General features: G+C 47.4%; 1 protein-coding gene and 1 pseudogene across 2 annotated transcripts in view; one reads left to right on the forward strand and one right to left on the reverse strand.

Moving 5' to 3' along the window:
* The window catches only part of ADAMTSL3 (ADAMTS like 3), a 367,745-nt gene extending 351,307 nt beyond the window's left edge, over positions 1-16,438 (reverse strand). Inside the window, 2 exon segments of the mRNA XM_081230123.1 lie at positions 14,809-14,910; positions 16,363-16,438. Coding sequence (XP_081086249.1) covers positions 14,809-14,877 — 69 coding nt within the window. The 5' untranslated portion in view covers positions 14,878-14,910; positions 16,363-16,438.
* Positions 13,104-14,019, forward strand: LOC308614950 (6-phosphogluconolactonase-like; annotated as a pseudogene). The gene has a single exon. The product of its transcript is annotated as a 6-phosphogluconolactonase-like (transcript).
* Positions 16,439-20,524: the final 4,086 nt, after the last annotated feature.

Below are 20,524 nucleotides of genomic sequence, written 5' to 3' on the forward strand. Positions count from 1 at the left end.
ACTATTGGCAGTAGTTGGTTCCGTGGGGGAACATAGCGCCCCAGGAAAGCAGAGCTCCACTAGGTGATGGCCAATCAGAATTTGGAAGCTGTGCTAGGAGCCTCATTTATCAACCCCCTCCCTCCAGCCAAATATCAGAGAAGGAAAATCAACACACACAAAAGTCGATGGAGAATGGGGTCTATTAACTAGGGCAGTGTTTTTTTCAAACTGTAAATATAGCCCACGAGTAGGTGATGAAATTAATTGGGTCTTAACCAGTCATTTTGTCATAGAATCAACTGGAATGGAGTGGATATAAAAACAGGTATCACAGTGAACCACTCATGGAAAGAATTAGCATTGTTTCTTGAAACTTGTGTTCCAAAAATATGAATGCATAGATATGTACATGCATTGAGTCACGATGTAAAATGCACTTCCTCCTGTGGGTTTTTTCAGTCAAAAAGCTGAAGTAACACTGAACTAGGGGATTGAGAGGAATCCATTTCTAGACTTCTACTTGCAACAGACTAAGATTTAAGGCTAGGGTTAGAGTTATGAGTAAGATGGGAAGGAAGGTATCATAGCCTCCCTATCCAAGAGGAACACCTATCTCATGAAGTAAAGCTAGCTTCACATCACGAGGTGACACTTGGCTACAATTCCTCTTTAGTGCTGACTCTTCCCAAATCAGTAATGTTAGTTTGTGATGGTGGTGTGAGCAGCAGCTAAACTATGCTCTCTGGAGCTATACTGCCTCAATGAAAAACCTGGCTTTGCCAGATTAGAGTAGATTAATTATTCAAAAATATTCACTCCTACCCCTCACCCCACACATACATATGATCTCTAGGGGAGGAGCATACTTGCCCACCCCAATAATTTTGTGAGGGTTCTTTGGTGGGGAGGCTTATAATTTAGGCAGTTTTATTTTTTTAATATTTTAATTAATTTTTATTGGAGTATAGTTGCTTTACCATGTTGTGTTACTTTCTGCTGTATAGCAAAATGAATCAGTTATACGTACACACATATCTCCTCTTTTTTAGATTTCCTTCCCATTTAGGTCACCACAGAGCACTGAGTAGAGTTCCCTGTGCTATACAGTAGGTTCTCATTAGTTACTTATTTTATATGTAGCAGCGTATATGTGTCAACCCCAGTCTCCCAATTCATCCCACCCCCCTTCCCCCTTTGGTATCCATAAGTTTGTTCTCTACATCTGTATCTCTTATTTCTGCTTTGCAAATAAGTTCATCTGTACCATTTTTCTAGATTCCACATCCAAGTGATATTATATGATATTTGTTTTTCTCTTTCTGACTTACTTCACTCTATATGACACTCTCTAAGGTCTATCCACATCTCTGCAAATGGCACTATTTCATTCCTTTTTATGGCTGAGTAATAGTCCATTGTATATATGTACCACATCTTCTTTATCCAGCCCACCCCAATAATTTTGGACTTGGCCATACAACCTGCTCTGTCCCTACCTCTGACTGTGTCTTCAGCTATGTGAGTTGCTTCAGCCAGTGGGGTTTTACAGAAATGACACAAGCAGACTGCATAAGAAAGAACCTTATGCCTTCGGACTTGCTCTCATGTGTCTCTTTTATTACCATGAGAAGAACATGTTCTTCTCAGCCTGCTCGTCTAAGAAGAAGGATGAGAGACCCATGGAGCAGAATCCCATTAAAAAGAGGATCCCTATCAGAACAGAACCCTCACAAGATCAATGCATACAAATTTTTAAAAACAGAAACAAATATAAGCAAAATGCAATCAATGAACATGTATCTCTAGATAAATTACTCCCCCAAAATCACAAATAAATTATAAACAACCTGATCTTGCTTTAAAAAAGTTCAGGAAGAAATACAAGAATTTAAAGAAAACATTTTAAGACAACAGAAAAAGTAAGCTTAGGAAAAAACTGGGAAAAATTGTAAAAACATTACAGATTTGAGGACCACATTAAAAAACCTCTCCTGAAACACATGCACACATGCTTATGAAGATTAAAAATTATTTACATTATGTCCAGATGAAAATATGGACTTTGGAATAAGGAAGAAATCATGTACGCATCATGGCAGACAAAGTGAGGCACATACAAGGGTTAAAAATCAGATTGGCCAGAGTTCTCTTCAGTAATACACAATGACAAAAAATACAGAAACAATATTGACAAAGACCTTAAGAAAAAGACAGGGAAAAGTTTTCTTTGATTATATTGTTGAATTTTTTCCTGTTCTTTTAAAGAAATATTAATGTATGTTAGATCTCCTTTGTTACCATTTTTCTATAATCACGTGTATGTTTGTTTTCTACTTCATCTTATAGGAGACCCACTCTGTCTAGCATGTCCCCGGTTGCTCATTCCATTGCATGCACTCTATTTCTGTTGTTTGTAATGGGATCGGCTGTTTGCTGAAAAACAGCAGGAGGAGGACATGAGGTATGAGACAGGGGGTGAACTAGACGAGTCCACAGCTTCAACTCTGCGCTGTTGTCGGGCTCTGTCTCTTACTAAACATGTGCTTTCCTTTCCTCTAGAGCTACACCTTCCTTTTATTTTCAACATCCAACAGTCAGGGAGGTTCTCGAGAAACCCCCTTACTCCGCATTTTGGTCAGAAAAGTGCTGTTTTCTTCCTCCCTACGTTATCCCACTCCACCTTCCGTGGTCTCTCCCTGTAGGAGGTTATGTTGTACAACTAGATGATATTCTGTGTCAGCAATTTTCCCCTTCAACTCTATGTCCCTTGCCATTTTGGGGGTCAAACCAGGCCTCTTTGGGGACAATACCCACTTATTTTTGTGTCCCATCAAGGCCCCCAATTTCACTCTTCTTACCAAAAGTTTACTAGATAGGCACAATTTGTGACAGTCATCATTAGGGAAACCTCTGTCCTGCTCAGAACGCAAGGAGACACATGTCAGCCTGCAGGGTCCTCTCTCACTCAGGTCTAGATTTCACAGTACTCAGAAAACAGTACTTCAGAGTTCGTGTTTACAAACAGGTACCATCTCCTTGTTTTACTGGAGATAAACTTTTTTTTTTTTTTTTTTGCGGTACTCGGGCCTCTCACCGCCGCGGCCTCTCCCGCCGCGGAGCACAGGCTCCAGACTCGCAGGCACAGCGGCCACGGCCCACGGGCCCAGCCGCTCCGCGGCACGCGGGATCCTCCCGGACCGGGGCACGAACCCGCATCCCCTGCCTCGGCAGGCGGACTCCCAACCGCTGCGCCACCAGGGAAGCCCAAACTTTGTTCTTTTTGTTGCTGTTTGTTTGTTTTATATAGTTTTGAGGGAAGGAACTTGTTACACCTCCATTATGCCATTGCCATTGAAAACAACAGGATTTTTGTTCTTGGAACTTGCCCAAATAACTTTAAAGACCTTCTGGACTGGTCAAAACTATAATATTGAAGAGAAAAGTCATGCCTTAGTAGATACTAAACACATTACAAAGCTATAAGAACTTTAAAAGTATGATATTAGCACAGAAAGCAACTGACGGAAATTTTAATGTTTAAAAAGAAATATAAGACTAGAAGAAAACATAGATTACACCTATTTTCTCTCAATATGAGGTTATTTCTAAGCATGATGCAAAGGCAAAGAATTCTTAAATTGAGACTCCTAGAGTAGGCGACTTGAAAATTTTAAATGTCAGTTTATCAAAAACATAAATAAAATTAAAATATTAATGACAAAATGGGGAAATTATTTGCAGCATATTAAAGATAAAAGACTCATATGCTTTACATATAAAAAGCCACATACAAATTAATGAGAAATTCTCAGTAGAAAAATAGGCAAAAATATGAAGATAAAATCTTTTATTCTATTTCTAATGTCTCAAGGAGACAATACACAAAAGCAGTAACACAAATGGCCCAAAAGTATTTTTAAGAATCTCTCACTACTAAGATTTCTTTAGATCTTACATTGCCAACTATTGCAAAGAGGCAACTTGATAGTATAAATCAAAGGTCTTAAAACTGCACATAGCTTTTGACCCCAAGATTATGCTTCAATAAATACATTTTCCTAGAAACGTATTCAAAGGAAATAATCATAAATGTGAGCAAAGATGGATCTGCAAACATTTTCATAGCAGCATTATTTGCAACAGCAAAAAACTGATGAACTTAAATGCTCAGCAGTAAAAGAATTAGTTAATAAAATATAGCACAGCAAATGATGCAATACTATGAAGACATTAAATATTATATTATAATAAATATAAAAATATTTAATGACATGTAGAAATATTCCTCATGTTGTTAAATCTTTACAAAGTTATAATCAAAATACTGTGTAACCACTTTTTAAAAGATACATATATATGTTAATATTCTAAGAAGAATATTGGAAATGTACGCAACAAAATCCTAACAACTGTTAGAATGAAAGGTGGTTTTCTTCATCTTTGTCCTTTCCTGTGATTTCCACATTTTTTTATAATGAATATGTTTATGTTTTTAAATCAGGGAGAAAATGGAAATTTCAAAAGAGAAAGTGAAGAGAATTTAAAGAGTCCTTTAATACTATAAATGAGTTTTTATTAATAAAATAGAGTAATTCTTCCTTTAAAAAATTTTTTTTCAAAATAACATGCTATTATATTTGTAAATGAAGGCTTGGAGACCAGATGAATTTCTGAGCATTTGACCACAATAATTTATAGCATACATTAGCTGGAGCTGTTCAGTGCTGACAAATTCCAGAAAGTAATTGCATAAAATACTTGGGAGAGGAAATTGCTTTATGCTTCCATGCTATTTATGGAAATTAGCATCTTTGTAAAAATAAACTGAGAGCAATCACAATCATAAACCTTGAAATGTGGTTTCCAAAAGATGTTAGCTCTGCTGCATTAGCTCCATTAGCAATGCAGAGGGGAAACACTGCCTACTTTTTTTTTCTCTGTTATGAAATAACTGCATACAATTGGTTTTTTCCTCCTGGATCTTTAACCCCTCCCTTTCTCCTTGCTGCCTCCCTTTGCAGTGCATGTATACTGAAGTTGTTACTTTGCTCAGAAGAAAATTCCTAATGATCCTGTTTCCTTCTCAAAGAGTATTACATATTTCCTTTTTTTAAAAACATCTTTATTGGAGTATAATTGCTTTACAATGGTGTGTTAGTTTCTGCTGTATAACAAAGTGAATCAGCTATACATATAAATACATCCCCATATCCCCTCCCTCTTGCGTCTCCCTCCCACCCTCCCTATCCCACCCCTCTAGGTGGTCACAAAGCACTGAGCTGATCTCCCTGTGCTATGCAGCTTCTTCCCACTACCTATCTACTTTACATTTGGTAGTGCATATATGTCAATGCTACTCTCTCAGTTCGTCCCAGCTTACCCTTCCCCCTCCCTGTGTCCTCCAGTCCATTCTCTACATCTGCGTCTTTATTCCTGTCCTGCCCCTAGGTTCTTCAGAACCTTTTTTTTTTTTTTACATTCTCTATATATGTTAGCATACGGTACCTGTTTTTCTCTGACTTACTTCACTCCATATGACACACCCTAGGTCCACCCATCTCACTACAAATAACTCAATTTCGTTTCTTTTTATGGCTGAGTAATATTCCATTGTATATATGTACCACATCTTCTTTATCCATTCATCTGTCGATGGACGCTTAGGTTGCTTCCATGTCCTGGCTACTGTAAACAGTGCTGAAATGAACATTGTGGTACATGTCTCTTTCTGAATTATGGTTTTCTCAGGGTATATGCCCAGTAGTGGGATTGCTGGGTTGTATGGTAGGTCTATTTTTGTTTTTTTAAGGAATCTCCATACTGTTCTCCACAGTGGCTGTACCAATTTACATTCCCACCAACAGTGCAAGAGGGTTCCCTTTTCTCCACACCCTCTCCAGCACTGTTTGTAGATTTTGTGATGATAGCCTTTCTGATCGGTGTGAGGTGATACCTCACTGCGGTTTTGATTTGCATTTTTCTAATGATTAGTGATGTTGAGCATCCTTTCATTTGTTTGTTTGCCATCTGTATATCTTCTTTGGAGAAATGTCTATTTACATCTTCTGCCCATTTTGGGATTGGGTTGCTTTTTTGATACTGAGCTGCATGAGCTACTTGTATATTTTGGAGATTAATCCTTTGTCAGTTGCTTCGTTTGCAAATATTTTCTCCCATTCTGAGAGTTGCCTTCTCGTCTTGTTTATGGTTTCCTTTGCTGTGCAAAAGCTTTTAAGTTTCATTAGGTCCAATTTGTTTATTTTTGGTTTTATTTCTGTTTCTTTAGGAGGTGATCTTGCTGTGATTTATGTCACAGTGTTCTGCCTGTTTTCCTCTATGAGTTTTATAGTGTCTGGCCTTACATTTAAGTCTCTAATCCATTTTGAGTTTATTTTTGTGTACAGTGTTAGGGAGTGTTCTAATTTCATTCTTTTACATGTAACTGTCCAGTTTTCTCAGCACAACTTATTAAACAGGCTTATTCAGTTCCTCACATTTTGCAATCCACAGCTTCCCCTGAAACTACTCTCTCAAACATAACTGACAATTTCACAAAATCAGGGTGAATTTTCACCTTCGTGTGTCCCTAAAACTAGCTCAGAACCTAAAGGAATCTTCAATTCTTCCCTGTTTCTCTCTCAGTCCCACATAATCACTTGTCAAGTTCTATCCCTTCAGGTTCTAAAATGGTGCTCATAATCACATCCTCTTGTTGAGGACTACTCTCCCCCTCCCCACGGCCCCATGCTCTCTTGTGAACTGAGCTGAAGTTCTCATCAGTCCCAACCTGCACTGGTGCCAGCGGCATCCCAAGTATCGTTCACTCAAGTGTGTTCCCAGTGGTCCAATGGAGTCTTACTGGTGTCTCCCATCACCTCCTGGTCAACGCCCACAGGACTCCATGCTGCCCACTGAATCAAGTCCTCTTTATCATTAATTTATTTAGTGTGCTCGGCAAGGTCCTCCCAGTGTAGCCACAAACTATCTTTGTTCATCCTTATTTCATACCCCACGCTGTCAAATACCCTACTCTTCAAACATACAGTGTCAGTGGAAACAAAGAAGACAAAACAGATTGAAGAGACATTTCTTTCTTTTTTTAAAAAAAAGTATTTATTGAATTTGTTACAATTTTCTTCTGTTTTATGTTTTGGTTTTTTGGCCACAAGGCATGTGGGATCTTAGCTCCCTGACCAGGGATCAAACCCACATCCCCGGCATTGGAAGGTGAAGTCTTAACCACTGGACCACGAGGGAAGTCCCTAACAGACATTTCTGAGGTGGAACAAATGGAAGTTAGTGGCCGGATGGGTACAGGGCAGGGGCAACAGAGAAGAAGGCATCTAGAGTGGCCCCAGGATTCTGGGTCAAATGACTAGAAGATGGAGAATCCAGGCACTGAGACCGAGCTGGGTGGGTGGTGAGGATTTCCATTTAGGAAATACTATGTCTGAGGCCTGCAAGGAATATCCTGGTGGAGGTAAGTAGCAGCTCACAGATATACTGATCTGCAGCTCATAAGAGGCTGACAGAAACCTCTCAGAGATACTGGGTGTCTTCCATTTTAGTGAGGTTACCGAGAAGAAAGAAGGGAAGGAAGGAAGGAAGGAAGAGAGAGAGAAAGAAAGATAAAGAGAGAGGGAGGGAGGAAGGAAGGGAGGGAGGCCAAAACTAAGCTATCAAAATTGTGTTTTATTTTCAATGTTTACATTTAACAGTTGATGTAAAATAATAGACAGTTTTTTACCTTTTCAATGTATATATAATCCTATTTGAAGAGAACATCAAAAGCCTAAATGTGAAAGCCTGAATCATTATGAGACCTGGGTCCTCCGGTGATAACCCCAGGCAGGAGCTTCTGGAGAGAGAACCAGCAGAGTGATTGAGGCTGCCTGGGGAGAGCACGTGGAGAGAGAAAGAAGAGGGCAAAGGGCAGAACTCTGGAATAAAGCAGCTTTTAAAGAGAGCCAGAGATGAGCCAAAAAAAGAGCCTGAGATGGAAAGGTCAGAGAGGTAGAAGAGAAGAGGGAGTGTAGGTGTCACAGACGACAAACAAGGAAAGAGCTCCCATTCATTCTCCCACTGGATTCTCACCAGCTCTATGCAATGACTCTGTAACTATCCGATGACTCCGGCAACTTGGTAATAAGGTGGAGTCTGCCTCCAGGACAAGTTTAGGTCTTTCTGCTCAGACTCCACCTTTGGTGTCAGCACAGTTTGGAACACGCAACCAAGATCACTGTAGAGGATGCGGTCACACCGGAAGTCCATTTATAACATAAAACCCAGAGTGCTGGAAAACTCTACCCAAAATAAAACAGGGGGAAGATGAAGAAGACCACAATGTCTACCAAGTGTGTAGCAAAGCATATTCCACTAAGAAAAAATTATTTTAAGGCAATATTCAAATAAGTGATCAAAAATGTGAGTATACAAAGTTCACTACAGATGGCTGATAACAAACAGAAGTGAACAAACCATCCTGGAAACAACCCAACTGTCCAGTAATGAAATAATGTGTTTCAACAAATTACAGTATTGTGGTATATCCAAAAGTGCAATGAACACAGCCATTGCAAACAAAAATGCAGTTATATATGCAGAACGATGTTCATGACATAATGACTAAAAAAATGATGCATAAGACAGTATGTTTAGCATGATTCCATTTATCGAAACATATACATATATTTATATCATATTTATGTATTTAAAAAGTCTGGAAATGAAAATGTTAATAATTATTATCTGGGCAGTAGTATTAAGGCAATTTTTTGAATTCTGATTTTCCTTTCATTTATCTACGTCTTCTACTTTTCTACAATTTTAAAAATAAATTTATTTATTTTATTTTTATTTATTTTTGGCTGTGTTGGGTCTTTGTTGCTGCGTGTGGGCTTTCTCTAGTTGCAGCGAGTGGTGGTTACTCTTTGTTGCAGTGCAGGGCTTCTCACTGCGGTGGCTTCTCTTGTTGCAGAGCACGGGCTCTAGGAGCATGGGCTTCAGTAGTTGTCGCACGCGGGTTCAGTAGCTGTGGCTTGTGGGCTCCAGAGTGCAGGCTCAGTAGCTGTGACGCACGGGCTTAGTTGCTCTGTGGCATGTGGAATCTTCCTGGACAAGGGTTCGAACCCGTGTCCCCTACACTGGCAGGTGGATTCTTAACCACTGCGCCACCAGGGAAGCTCCCAATTTTTCTACAATTTAAATGTTTTATTTGCATAATTTATCTGCTAGCGGTCAGGGCCTCTAGACACAGAGTGTCAAGTGATGACAATGAGCTCAATCAACTGATTGTTATTCTCTTAAACATCTTCCCTGCATAGGGAATAGCAGGAAAAGTGTCACAGAACTCGCCTGGAGAGTTCTGTGGAAGGATGATCAGAAGATATGGCGATCATGCATATGAGAACAAAGAGAGACACAGATGAAAAAGATGAAAAAACAAAAGGTCCTACTACAAATTAATTGATATCATAAGAAGCTATTGTAAAGGGTGAATCCAAGTGTTTATGGATCTCTAACCAAGGCTCATGGAGGGCCCGATTCAGTCAAGAGGGAACTGACACAGGTCACCATCTCAGACTGAATCTGCCACCTCCTTCTCCTGGGTCAGAAGAGTGATTTGGAGGAGGCAGGGGATTTCTGTAACTCACAACAAACACCCAAGTGTGGATTCTGACTTCCGATTTAAAGGAGATGGAGTGAAAGCGAATGTTGGGATTAACGTTGGTGGTGTCACAGGGGGAGAACTGCCACCAAGACCACAGCCAACACCAAGACATGAACTACTAATACTGGAGCTTCCACCACGGTGACAGCCACGGAGACAAAAATACCACCAAGACCAGAACCACCAAAATATCCAGAATCAGTGAGACCAGAACCACTCCCAACCCCAGGACTGATGAAAACCATAATGATTAAGATCAGAAACAGCGACAAGACCAAAAACAATGCCAGAGAGAACCTCTGAGACCAGAACCACCTAACGTAACAATATTTAAAACATCAGACCAGAACCACTGAAATCAGAGACCAGAACTACCACCAAGACTAGCATGGCCCTAGGACTAGAACCAACATGTCTAATTTTAGTATCAAGATATTGACCCTTCCCAATGCCAAAACATTGGAATTTAGGGGGCAAAGCTCACGATAAAGAAGAGCTAAGTACACACATTCTAAAGGGGGCTACCAACATAAGGTGACCTCTCCCTTAGAGCTCCCTAAGAAGGGATACCAGCTACCACCTCACTCCTTCCCCTCTAAGAAGGAGGACTGAGATGTATTGAAGAAAAAAAAGAATCACTCATTGAGATTGGGGATGCCTGCAAGGAGAGTCTGGCGCTCCACTCTCCAGATGGGCATGAGCTTAGACCGGATGCACTGACCTGTCCTAGCAGAGCAAGGACCAGAGAACTGAAGGGAGTTGGCAGGACAGAGAGAGAAGCCAGCGCTGGAGCATCCCATACCCCCACCAACTGCACAGCAAGGATGTGAGCACTTCCCGTGGATTAAGTGGACAACACCAAAGGAACCGGGTTTAAACCATCCTGCCAGCACCCCACCCAACAGCGTTGCCTGGAGGCAAGAAGATCCCAGCAGCATGAGGCAAGCCCGAGCTGGACCTCCTGCTTCAGGAAAGGCAGGTCCTGCAGAGCCCTGTGAAGAACTTACATGTGCTACCCAGAGGGCAGAGAGTCAACGAGAGCTAGAGACGGTGACAACTACCAGAGAGGCATCCAGTTGAGTCAAGAGCCGTTTGCCCTTCTTCCCATCCCCTCTCCTTGCTCCCAACCCCAGGAAAGCTGGACCGAGAATAACTAAAAGGAAGAAAGAGCCCCACACCAGTCCTTACCACTGGTTGAGGTGAGAAGAGAATGGACCATAGTACGACCCCACTTCAGGTACCTGAAGCCACGTGTCAAGGCTAGACTAGACAGAGGGAGATAAGATTTAAATCAAGCAGGGAATCAAAATTTTATTGGACTGGACTTTTCATAAATGAAAGTGAATCTGCCCAAGATTGCATGGAGGCATGGAAATGGAATGGATTTGGCAAAGCATGGCTGGAGCCCATGATTTGCTCCATATTTATATCCCCCTGAGTTGAGACTTCTCAATGAAGAAGGCTGGAAGAGAGAGTTGGAACAGCAGCACCTGTCTTCTCAGGGAAGATCAGGGTCCCTAAGGAGCAGGCCCAGAGCAACAGGAAGCTTCCAGGGCCAGGGTATAACCAGAAGATGGGAGGCCTTTCCAGCTGCCTGAGTGAGGGAAACGGTGAGCTCCTCCAGAAACAGTCAAGAATGAGTTAGAAAAACACAAGACTGCTGACTTCATGGCTTGCTCTGCAATCTATCACAATTATTTGTGGCCAGTGAAAAGGTTTCAGTTTTAGCTGATTTAATAAAGAAAATCTAGTTTTTATTAAATGAGTTGGCACATTCCTTGCTCCTTGCAGCTCAGCCTCACACGGCTATTAACTCTCCACCAGCCTCCTGGTGGCAGCACTTATAAGGAAGGGGAGAGACCAAAGAAGACCCCAAGGGCCCCCCAAACACCGAAATCCCAAGATACCTCGGAGGAGCAGCTTTGACTCAAACTCAGGCTGACCCTAGGGAGATAACCAAATGTCCAACCCTTGGGTGCCCCAAACTGACTTAGCCTTCACTAGAACATTCTCCAGGCCCCGTGATGGGACCAGCCACATCCCCAGCAGAAATCACAGGCATCTCGCTTGTTTCAAAGGGTTAATACAGCAACAGCACTTACTTAGTACACTTACTACATGCCAGACAGTTTTCATTTTGTTTGTTACTTTTTTCCTCTTCACAATGGATTAACTCCTCCAGAAAATTCTATGAGGTAGACACCCCCTCTCTACAAATGTGGACACTGAGATGCAGAAATGTTTGTATAATAGGCCTTGAAGTGGTGGAGGTGGGATTCCAACAGCTGATGCTGTGGATGATGAAGACCGCTGGCCTGAAATCTCCGTTTACAGCCTTCTGTGCACACTGCCCCATACATGGAAACAACACTGCAGCGGCACAAAGATATGGAAAAATGCAAAAGAGGTCAGTGCGTGATTCACGCTGGACAAACACTGCCCTTGGCCAAAGGTCAACAGACTGCCTCAAAACACATTTAAATTTTATAGGGTGGAAGAAGGCAAAATGAAACTCTGTGCCTTGAAGCCTCAGCCTCATTTGACCAGGAACAAATCTCTGGAGCTCTCACAGCCTGTTTCAGATCTGCTGATGGGATGGAAAAGCAAGTCTCCATCCTTCTGCCCCAACACTACACCTCACTGACCACAGAAATCCTAAAGTTACCCTGAAAATATTAACATTTGTTCTAATAAAAGCTATCTATTGAAATGTGAATATGGGGTAGCACCAATAAAATGAATAATGGGGGAGAAGATGTACCTCACTAACCAGCTCTGCATGAGTCACCGAAATCATGGGACACTGGAGCTGAAAGAGGCCTTAGAAACACTAAGTACAAGAGTGAAATGAGAAGCAGAGAAGTCTGACTAATCTATCCCAGCGTGTATCTCTTTATATATGTGTATATGCTCATCTAATAGACGTTAGAGCCCGTATTACGTGCCAGGCCCTTTGCCAGCCCTGGGAGTACAGAGGCCACCAAGCCATGCAATACTGAGAAGTTACATGTGCAAGCAGGGGTTGCCTTGCTTTAATTCACACAAGATACCATATGGACCAGCATGTTCTAATGCACACAAGGTACGGCATGGGCTAGCAGCATCCCTCAGGCCACAATAATAAGATGTGCTCTGCATCTTTAGATCTGGGGCTACAAACTGCTTGGCTGAATCTAGTCTACAAATATATAGGTCTGGCTTTCAATGCTTTAACAACTGAGAGAGAGCATAGGAAGTCTGGATAACCAGCTACCTTGCAAAATAGTACAATCCAGCAATCCTGAGTTTGCATTCTCACTTGGCAATGATCAGCTGGAGTTGAGTAGAGGTTGCTCTTAATAGATGGAGCATGTACCATCAACTTTGCCATAGTCTCCGCCATTCCCTATTGTCTCTCAGGCAACGCTAGCTCCATTCGTTTGAGTCTGTCCAGTGGGTAAATGAGGATGCGATGCTTGAGCTGGGTCCCCCTGGGGCTGGTGGGAAAGACAGGATGCTAAAGAAAAGACTGCAGCGCAGGCGCATTGGCGGCCTCTTCTTGGTCTTCTCGAGCCCGCAGGAGCTGGGTCCGTCACTGGCACAACTGGTGGCGCAGCGCCTGGCGCGGGGCCAAGGCCAATTGGCGCTCGGTCTGTCCGGCGGCAGCCTCGAATCGATGCGGGCCCACGAGCTGCCTGCCGCCGCTGCCTCCACCGGGCCTGCCTGCCTTGCGCGCTGGACGCTGGGCTTCTCCGACATGCGCTTGGAGCACTGGGAGAGCACTGATGGCCTCCAGCGGCCCCACCTGCTCTCCACACTGCCCAGCCCCACCAACCAGGTGATCACCATTAACCCCGCACTGCCCGTGGAGGAGGCGGCTGAGGACTTGGCCAAGGAGGTGAGACAGGCCTTCCAAGGGGACTCCATTCTGCTTTTCGAACTGCTGATTCTGGGTGTGGGTCCCGATGGCCACACTTGTTCACTCTTCCCCGGCCACTCCCCCCTGCAGGAGCGGGAGAATTTGGTGGCCCCCGCATCAGCGACTCCCCAGAAGCCTCACACTTCCCGTGTGGAAGGCAGCTCCAAGTGTCGTCTTTGTGGCGACTACAGCAGGCAAGGCAGACATTCTGAAGCGCGTTTTGGACGACAAGCAGGAAAACCCGCTCCCCGCAGCCCTGGTCCAGCCCCGAGCTGGGAAATTCTGCTGGTTCCTGGACGAGGCAGCAGCCAGACTCCTGACCGTGAGTGCCCTTCGGGAAGCGTTCCACGTTGTAACCGTTGTAACCTGGCGCCCGAGAGATGCTGCAGCTGGGACCATGCACAGCCCGAGTAGGCGGGACCTTCCAGGGCTGGGACCCGCTGCCAGCCCACTCCAGGCTTCATTTTAGAAAAGCCCTGTGGTGCCACTGGAAGCCGATAGGGTCCGGCCACCAGCCCTGCCCAGGGGCTCAACCCATGGGCCTGTGGCTCCGGGTGACAGTTATTAAAAAGAGCATTTGAAGAAAGCAAGAAAGGAAGGGAGAGAGAGAGGGAGGGAGGGAGGGGGATGGAGGGAGGGAGGAAGAGAGAGAGGAGGGAGGGAGGAAGGGAGAGAGGAGGGAGGGAGGAAGGGAGAGAGGGAGAGAGGAAGGAAGGGAGGAAGGGAGGGAGGGAGGAAAGGAGAGAGGAGGGAGGGAGGAAGGGAGAGAGAGAGAGAGGGAGGAAGGGAGAGAGGGAGGAAAGGAGAGAGAGAGAGAGGGAGGGAGGACTGCAAAACAGTGTGATATGTGTTGATAGATGTAAACACAATACTTATTTAGTGGTTGAGCTAATGCCACAACCTGGCCTCTGCCCAATCATTGTGTCCTGGCCTGTAGCAAACAAGTCTCTACAGTGCACATGCAGACAGCGGTTCCAGACTGAAAAAGACAGGATCCATCACAGCCCCAAGTTATCACTCATATATAGCATCCACAGTGGTATCAAGGCACAGTGGTATTAGGACTCGGAGAGGACCCAAGGGATTGGATTATGCTTACAGCTAAGTCAACCAGAAACACCACTTGCTGGAGGTAAGAAACAATTAGATTCTCTTTGGTATAAGATTAACATTAATCATACCACATCTTAGGTGATCTAGAATGAAACTCCTAAGTAAACAGAGGGATGCCTACCATTCCTCTTCCCCTCCCTATTACCTGCAGGAGGGCAGAGTGCATGAAGACCATCCATATCAGCAGCCACCAGGGGCTCTTCCAGGAAGCCATGGGGTCCGGTCTCCTGGGGGTCTCACTTGCAGGCTAAAAAGGAGGAAAGATTTGGTTTCCAATCAGCTCTGGACCCAGTGGCAGCACTCATGACTTAACAGACCCACCAAAGGGAGGAACTCTGAGCCCCACATAATGTCTTGGAAAGGTTTGTGTTGGCCCAGGATGGAGCTACCTACCTATTACAGGGTACAGGCTGTCTGGGGCTCTCTTTAGGAGGAGTCTACATCAAAGTCAGGAGGGCAGCTGGACCAGCCTCCAGTGTGCAACCCGTACCTCCAGCCCTCCAGAAGCTGAGCCATCTCTGCACCAGCCACTTCCCAGCCCATTTGTCAGCAGCAGGGTGTGGCTATTGGCATCCCACTCAGGAAGCCCGCATGGAGCCAAGGGTTAGGGCACCTGCCAGCTGCCGCTGCTTCAGGCAAAACTGAGTCTAAGCCCAACTAAGCCAGCCCAGAGAGGGGAAGGGAACTGCCTAAGGTCACACAGCAAGACGGTGACTTTTCTAGGACTGGAATGCAGGTCTTCTGACGGTTCAAGGCTTTCCCCACCAGAAGACACCGTTCATCCTCAGAGCCTCAGCCCTGCAGCCAGAGAGGCCTGAGAGTTAAGTTAAGGGAGGTTCGGAGGGCACAGCCTCAGAGCCATACTAGCACAATCTCCTAAAAGTAGGTGAGGGCAAACCAGCAGAGGCCCTCTGAGACCAGGAGGGCAGCGGGGTCTTTCTTCAGAGTTCTCCTGACAGTTTGCAGGGAAATCAGAACGAGGCGAGCCTGGAAAAGCCGAAAAGCCGAGGTCACCCTCACCTCTCGCTTCGCCTCGCGGGCGCCTTGGCGGAGCCGGTGTCCGGGGGCGGGTCGGTGGCTTCTCTCCATCTGGAGAAAGCATTAAGGGCCTGGCCTAATGCGATCCGCAAATGTGCTGCTGTTTCCGACCTGAGGCGGCGACTCTGGGCCGAAGGGAGGCGGCCAGTGCGGGGCCCTGGGACCTACGCCCCCCTCGCTCGCTCGCTCTCTCGCTCGCAGCAGCCGTCCCGGCGCGCACTCCCCCGACTACCCGCCGCCTCGCAGTCCCCGGGCCCCCGCCGCCGCCGCGTCCCAGTCCCGCACGTCCACTTGCCACAGCGGGCGCGTCACTCAGCCCCCGGCGCTCGAGAGGCGCTCGCATCCCACTTGCCAACCGGCCGGACCTTCCGACGCCCAAGACCACTAGGTGTTGTCGGCCCGTTTTCTACCTAGAAAGCCCCAAATCTGAAAACCCCCAACCCGGTGGAGTTCCCCGCAGTCAAGCGCCCCTGAATGTCTCTCCCCCAAACCACCGGGACCCCACGGAGTTTGCCCGGCCCGAGGTCTCCGAGCCTTGCCGAGCGCCCCGGTCCTGAAGCTCCCGCTCGGAGCCCCGCAACCCCGCTCAGAGGCCACCGCCCCGTCTTGCTCCCCCGGAGAGAGCCTTCCCACCCCCGGGCGCCGAGCTCCTAGCACCCACCTGGCGCCACAGAAGCGTCTGGGACGTGCAGCCCGGGCCGCGCGCGCGCGGAGGAGAGACGGACAGAAGCGGCCCAGTCAACACCTTGTGCGGAATCCGGGACCGGGACCTTCCCCGACGCTGGCCTCCAGCCCGCGGCGCCGCAGTCGCCGCCGCCGCCGAGAAGTTAAATGGGGCTGGGACGGGGCCGCCCCGCCTCTCCCGCCCCCTCCGGGCGTACGGAGCAAGGCGCTGGCGGGGGCCCAGAGGCGGAGGGAGCGCGCCGCCACCTGCACCGCCCGGCAAGTGCACGGCGCGCCCGGGCGCCCGCACGCCCTCGCGCCGGCCCCGCGCCTTCCGCCCGTGCAGGGGACGCCGGGGGCGTGAAGGGAGCGCGTGAGGGGCTGGGCCGGGCCGCTCGGAGCGCGTGGGGCCGCGGCTACGGCGAGACTCGGCTGGAACGCTCCGCCGCCCGCTTCCTGGAAGCCACTCCTCGCCTTGGGCCGGCCGCCAGGCGTGGTGCCAAGAGCCGGGATTGCCGACGCCTCCACCGCCGCCGCCGGCAGGCGCGCAGGGGAAAGGCGGCCGCTGCGCCGCGAGCCAGCCGGGGCGCCCCGCCTCAGCCGGGGCCGGGAGTGGGGATGCCATCGCCCCCCCACCCCACCCCCCGCGCTTCCCCGAGCCTCCACCCGCCCCGCCAGGGCCCGGGCTCCGACTCTGCTAAGTCAGGCCCAGCGGCCACACGGAGGCTTGCCCGGAACCGCTGGCTCGTGCCTGCGAGCCTCCGGAGCTCCCGGCCAGGCGTGACCAAAGTCGGAGACCAGTGGCCCCACCCGGCCTGCGCCGCCTCTGCCTCCGGAGGCGCCCAGCGCAGACCCCGTGCAGGGGCCGGTGGACTCACCACCCGGACTCTTGGCTGCCAGGGACCACCAGCGACCGACCAGTAGGGGTGCCTCGTAAGCGGGTACCTGGTGCCACTTCCTATGAGCCGAGCTTGGGTAACAGAGCTGCTCAGCTGCCCAAACCATGGGGTGCCCAGGCCTGGGATTTAGGGTGGAGGTGTCAGGCACCGGGAGTGGGGTGAATTTCCTCGTGGACTTGTGGAGTGAAGTAAGGTGGAACGCTTGTCCCTGGCCTTGGCCTAATCTCAGAGGTATAAATCCAAAGGCCCGGGATTGCTTGGACAGTCTCACTATGCCCCCGGCTAAGTCCTACCACAGTCATCATTTCCTTGGGTGCCTAGTGTGTGCCAGCCACGTGCCAAGCTCTTTATGTGCAGCTCATCTTCACAAGGGCCCTGTGGTGACAGTAGCATTATACCCATTTCATTGATGGGAAAGCTGAGGCCCAGGGGATAACATAACTTGTACACAGCGAGTTGCAAAGTCAGGGTTGGAGCTCATATCTCTCTTCTCTCTAAAGCCTCCGTTTGTTCATCTCTGAAGTTGCTCTCCTTACTGTTCTGTGTTTGGTACATTACAGGTGGTGTTAGAGCTTTACGGAGAGGAGCTGGCCCTGCACGCCTACCTCCCCTATCTTGCCTTCCTTAACTCGGTGACTTCCTCTGGCCAAGAGGAGGATCTCCAGGATGGTCCATGTAAAACGGCTGGAATCTTGCAGGAAGTTAGCAGAGGACATTCAGTATGAAGGAGGCAGAGGAGCAGGCGGCCGTGGGGAGACTAGTCATTGGGGGGGGGGTGGCGGGGGGCTGGGCTGAACCAGAAAGAATGCACCCATGTACAGTCCATTCTCCTTATTCACCATATCAGTTATGTTCTTATAAAGTAAAGGGAACTTTATAGTGAATTTGGGAATACCAGGCCATTGTTCCTGGGGAAGATACAGGGCTAGATTCCTGCCAGCCTCTGGCCACTATATTCTCGTGAACCAATCAATACATATGTGTGTTTCTCCTTAAAGACATCTTACTCAATATGTATTGATTCATCAACACTGAACCCACAACGCGTGCCTGAATGAAGTTTATCTAACATGGGTATCTTATCTAACACAAGGATTTTCTCCACAGGGCACATCACAGCCTTCTGCTTAGGGGCTCTAGACAGCACTTCGGCACTGCTCTGGAGGGCCATTTTAAACAGCAGAATCACCAAGAAAAAAGACCAAAATGTGAAAAGTGGCACTGAATAGGCCCTCAAAGGGTACTTGTTTACAGTATGAGAGCTGAAACAAGAAGGCAGAGCATGGCCTTGATGGACCTTAGCTGGGAAAATGCATATCAGGCAACTCAAAATGTTCACCCCTCATCAGAGGACCGTGAAAGTGCTGCAAGCATTGATTTGGGGGCTGCAAATAAATTTTAGCAAATAGGCAGGTTCACAAATATGGGATCTGCAAATAACGAGGATTGACTTTGCGCTTCTCCTATCAGGGTAGGGTAGAGGAATAATGATGTTAACGTTTCCAAACACAATGCACCAGGTGCCGTTCCAGGTACTTTGCTTGTATTAACTCAGTCACCACACCAGCCTATGGGGTAGGTATAACTTTTATGCCACTTTACAAATGAGGAGACTGATGTAGAAATATTTAAACACTGCATGTTCTTAGCAACTAGACTATACCGCTTCTCACGTCACTCACATTCCCAAATGGAGTCCATTGCAAAAATTACATGCATATTCAAGATGAAATGGAGAATTCAAAGAGACATGCTTGTGCAGTGGCAGCCCTGCACTTCCTGTGACTCAGGAAGGCACTGAGAAGGCCTCTGGAGTGGGGTCTGGTGGGGGTGTTGGAAACATCTGAGCTGCTCTGCTCTGAAGTATTAGTGGCTCCTGTCTCATTTTCCCTTGGGCACTTTTGATTCTAGAGCCTCTAGGGAGTGCCCACACCAAGTAGGGAGGCCAGGGCTGAGGCTTGCTCTCCCACAAGTGCCCTTGAGTATCAGGCCAGCCCCCTCAAGGAACAGTTGGTCGGTAGTGAAAAGCAGAAGGGAAAACGTCACCAGTTCCCTGCTGGAAGTTCTGCCTTCCTGTTCACCCTGGCAGGGCTACGTGTGTGGCTAAGGCACTGAGAGTTAGGATCACAAATTCCCCTACTCCTCCTCCACGTGTGGGCTGGACCTCACACGTGCAGTCCTCAGATTCACCATCTAACTACCCCAGAGGGCTCTCCATCACCCTGCCCAAGTGTAGACGCAGAGCCATCCCTCAGTCATTTGCACCCACTCTCCCCTCTTCCCTGAAGCCTGCCCAAATATTTAAACAAGACATTGCCAAAGGCATGGAGGTGGGGGAAGACTGGGGAGTGGGAAGAAGAGAAGAGAACGAACCCCCAAAAAGCCAAATCTGTCTGATCAGGCCACTGGGTGTGACTGCCCAACCGATCTATCTCTGATGGGGGATGGGGCTCAGATCCTTCCCCGACTAGCTCCTGGACTACCTCCCCCCATGAGAACCCCACCGCCTGGGGACAAAGGCAGTGCATTTCAATCCTAAGAGGTCTAAGAAACCAAGTTCTATTTCCTCCTTAAAATCCATCTTCTTGAGTTCCCGGTTTCTCTTATCTGTCTCAGAGTTTCCTACCCCTACTCCCTGCATTGCCTACTGACTTCAACCAGACAAGCACAACAGTGCAACATTTGTATGAGAGAGAGACAGAACCAGAGAAGTTCCTACTAGTGAACTTCTGATGCTTCTGTTGGGGCATGTGTGTATTTTACCCTACGAGAGAGGTGACATCCCTTCAGGGGTTGGGCCTGAATTTGTTCTTGATACAGAATTACTCTTTCTGGTTGCAGAACTCATGAGATGGACTTGGAAAGCACACTCAAGAAGATGGTGTCGGAGGCTTGGAGAAAAGGAGCCCTTGGAGGCAAATCCTATAGAAGTTAGAGCTGACTGAAGTAGGAACGAAGGATGCATCAGGGGAAACGTCAGGTGAGCATGGTGTCTTAGGGGTGCGAGATTGCCGAGGGAGTGCTCTCACAGGAAAGATCTGTAAGGGAGCAAGGGATACAGGATAGGGAAGGGTGGAGAGCAGGGCAGGCCCGTGCCCCAGGGAAGGTCTAGCCCTCTCCTGATCCTCAGGGATCCTGGAGCCGAACCTACACCACAGAGTTGCCCTGTCTCCAGGCAACAGGACTGGGTTGTACGCACGTGACAGTCATTGCTTCCACTGGATCTGGATGGCGGTGGAACCTCCTAAGCAGCTCTCATAA

This window comes from Mesoplodon bidens, assembly GCF_964165515.1.
Source record: "Mesoplodon bidens genome assembly, chromosome: 3".
Classification (NCBI taxonomy): domain Eukaryota; kingdom Metazoa; phylum Chordata; class Mammalia; order Artiodactyla; family Ziphiidae; genus Mesoplodon; species Mesoplodon bidens.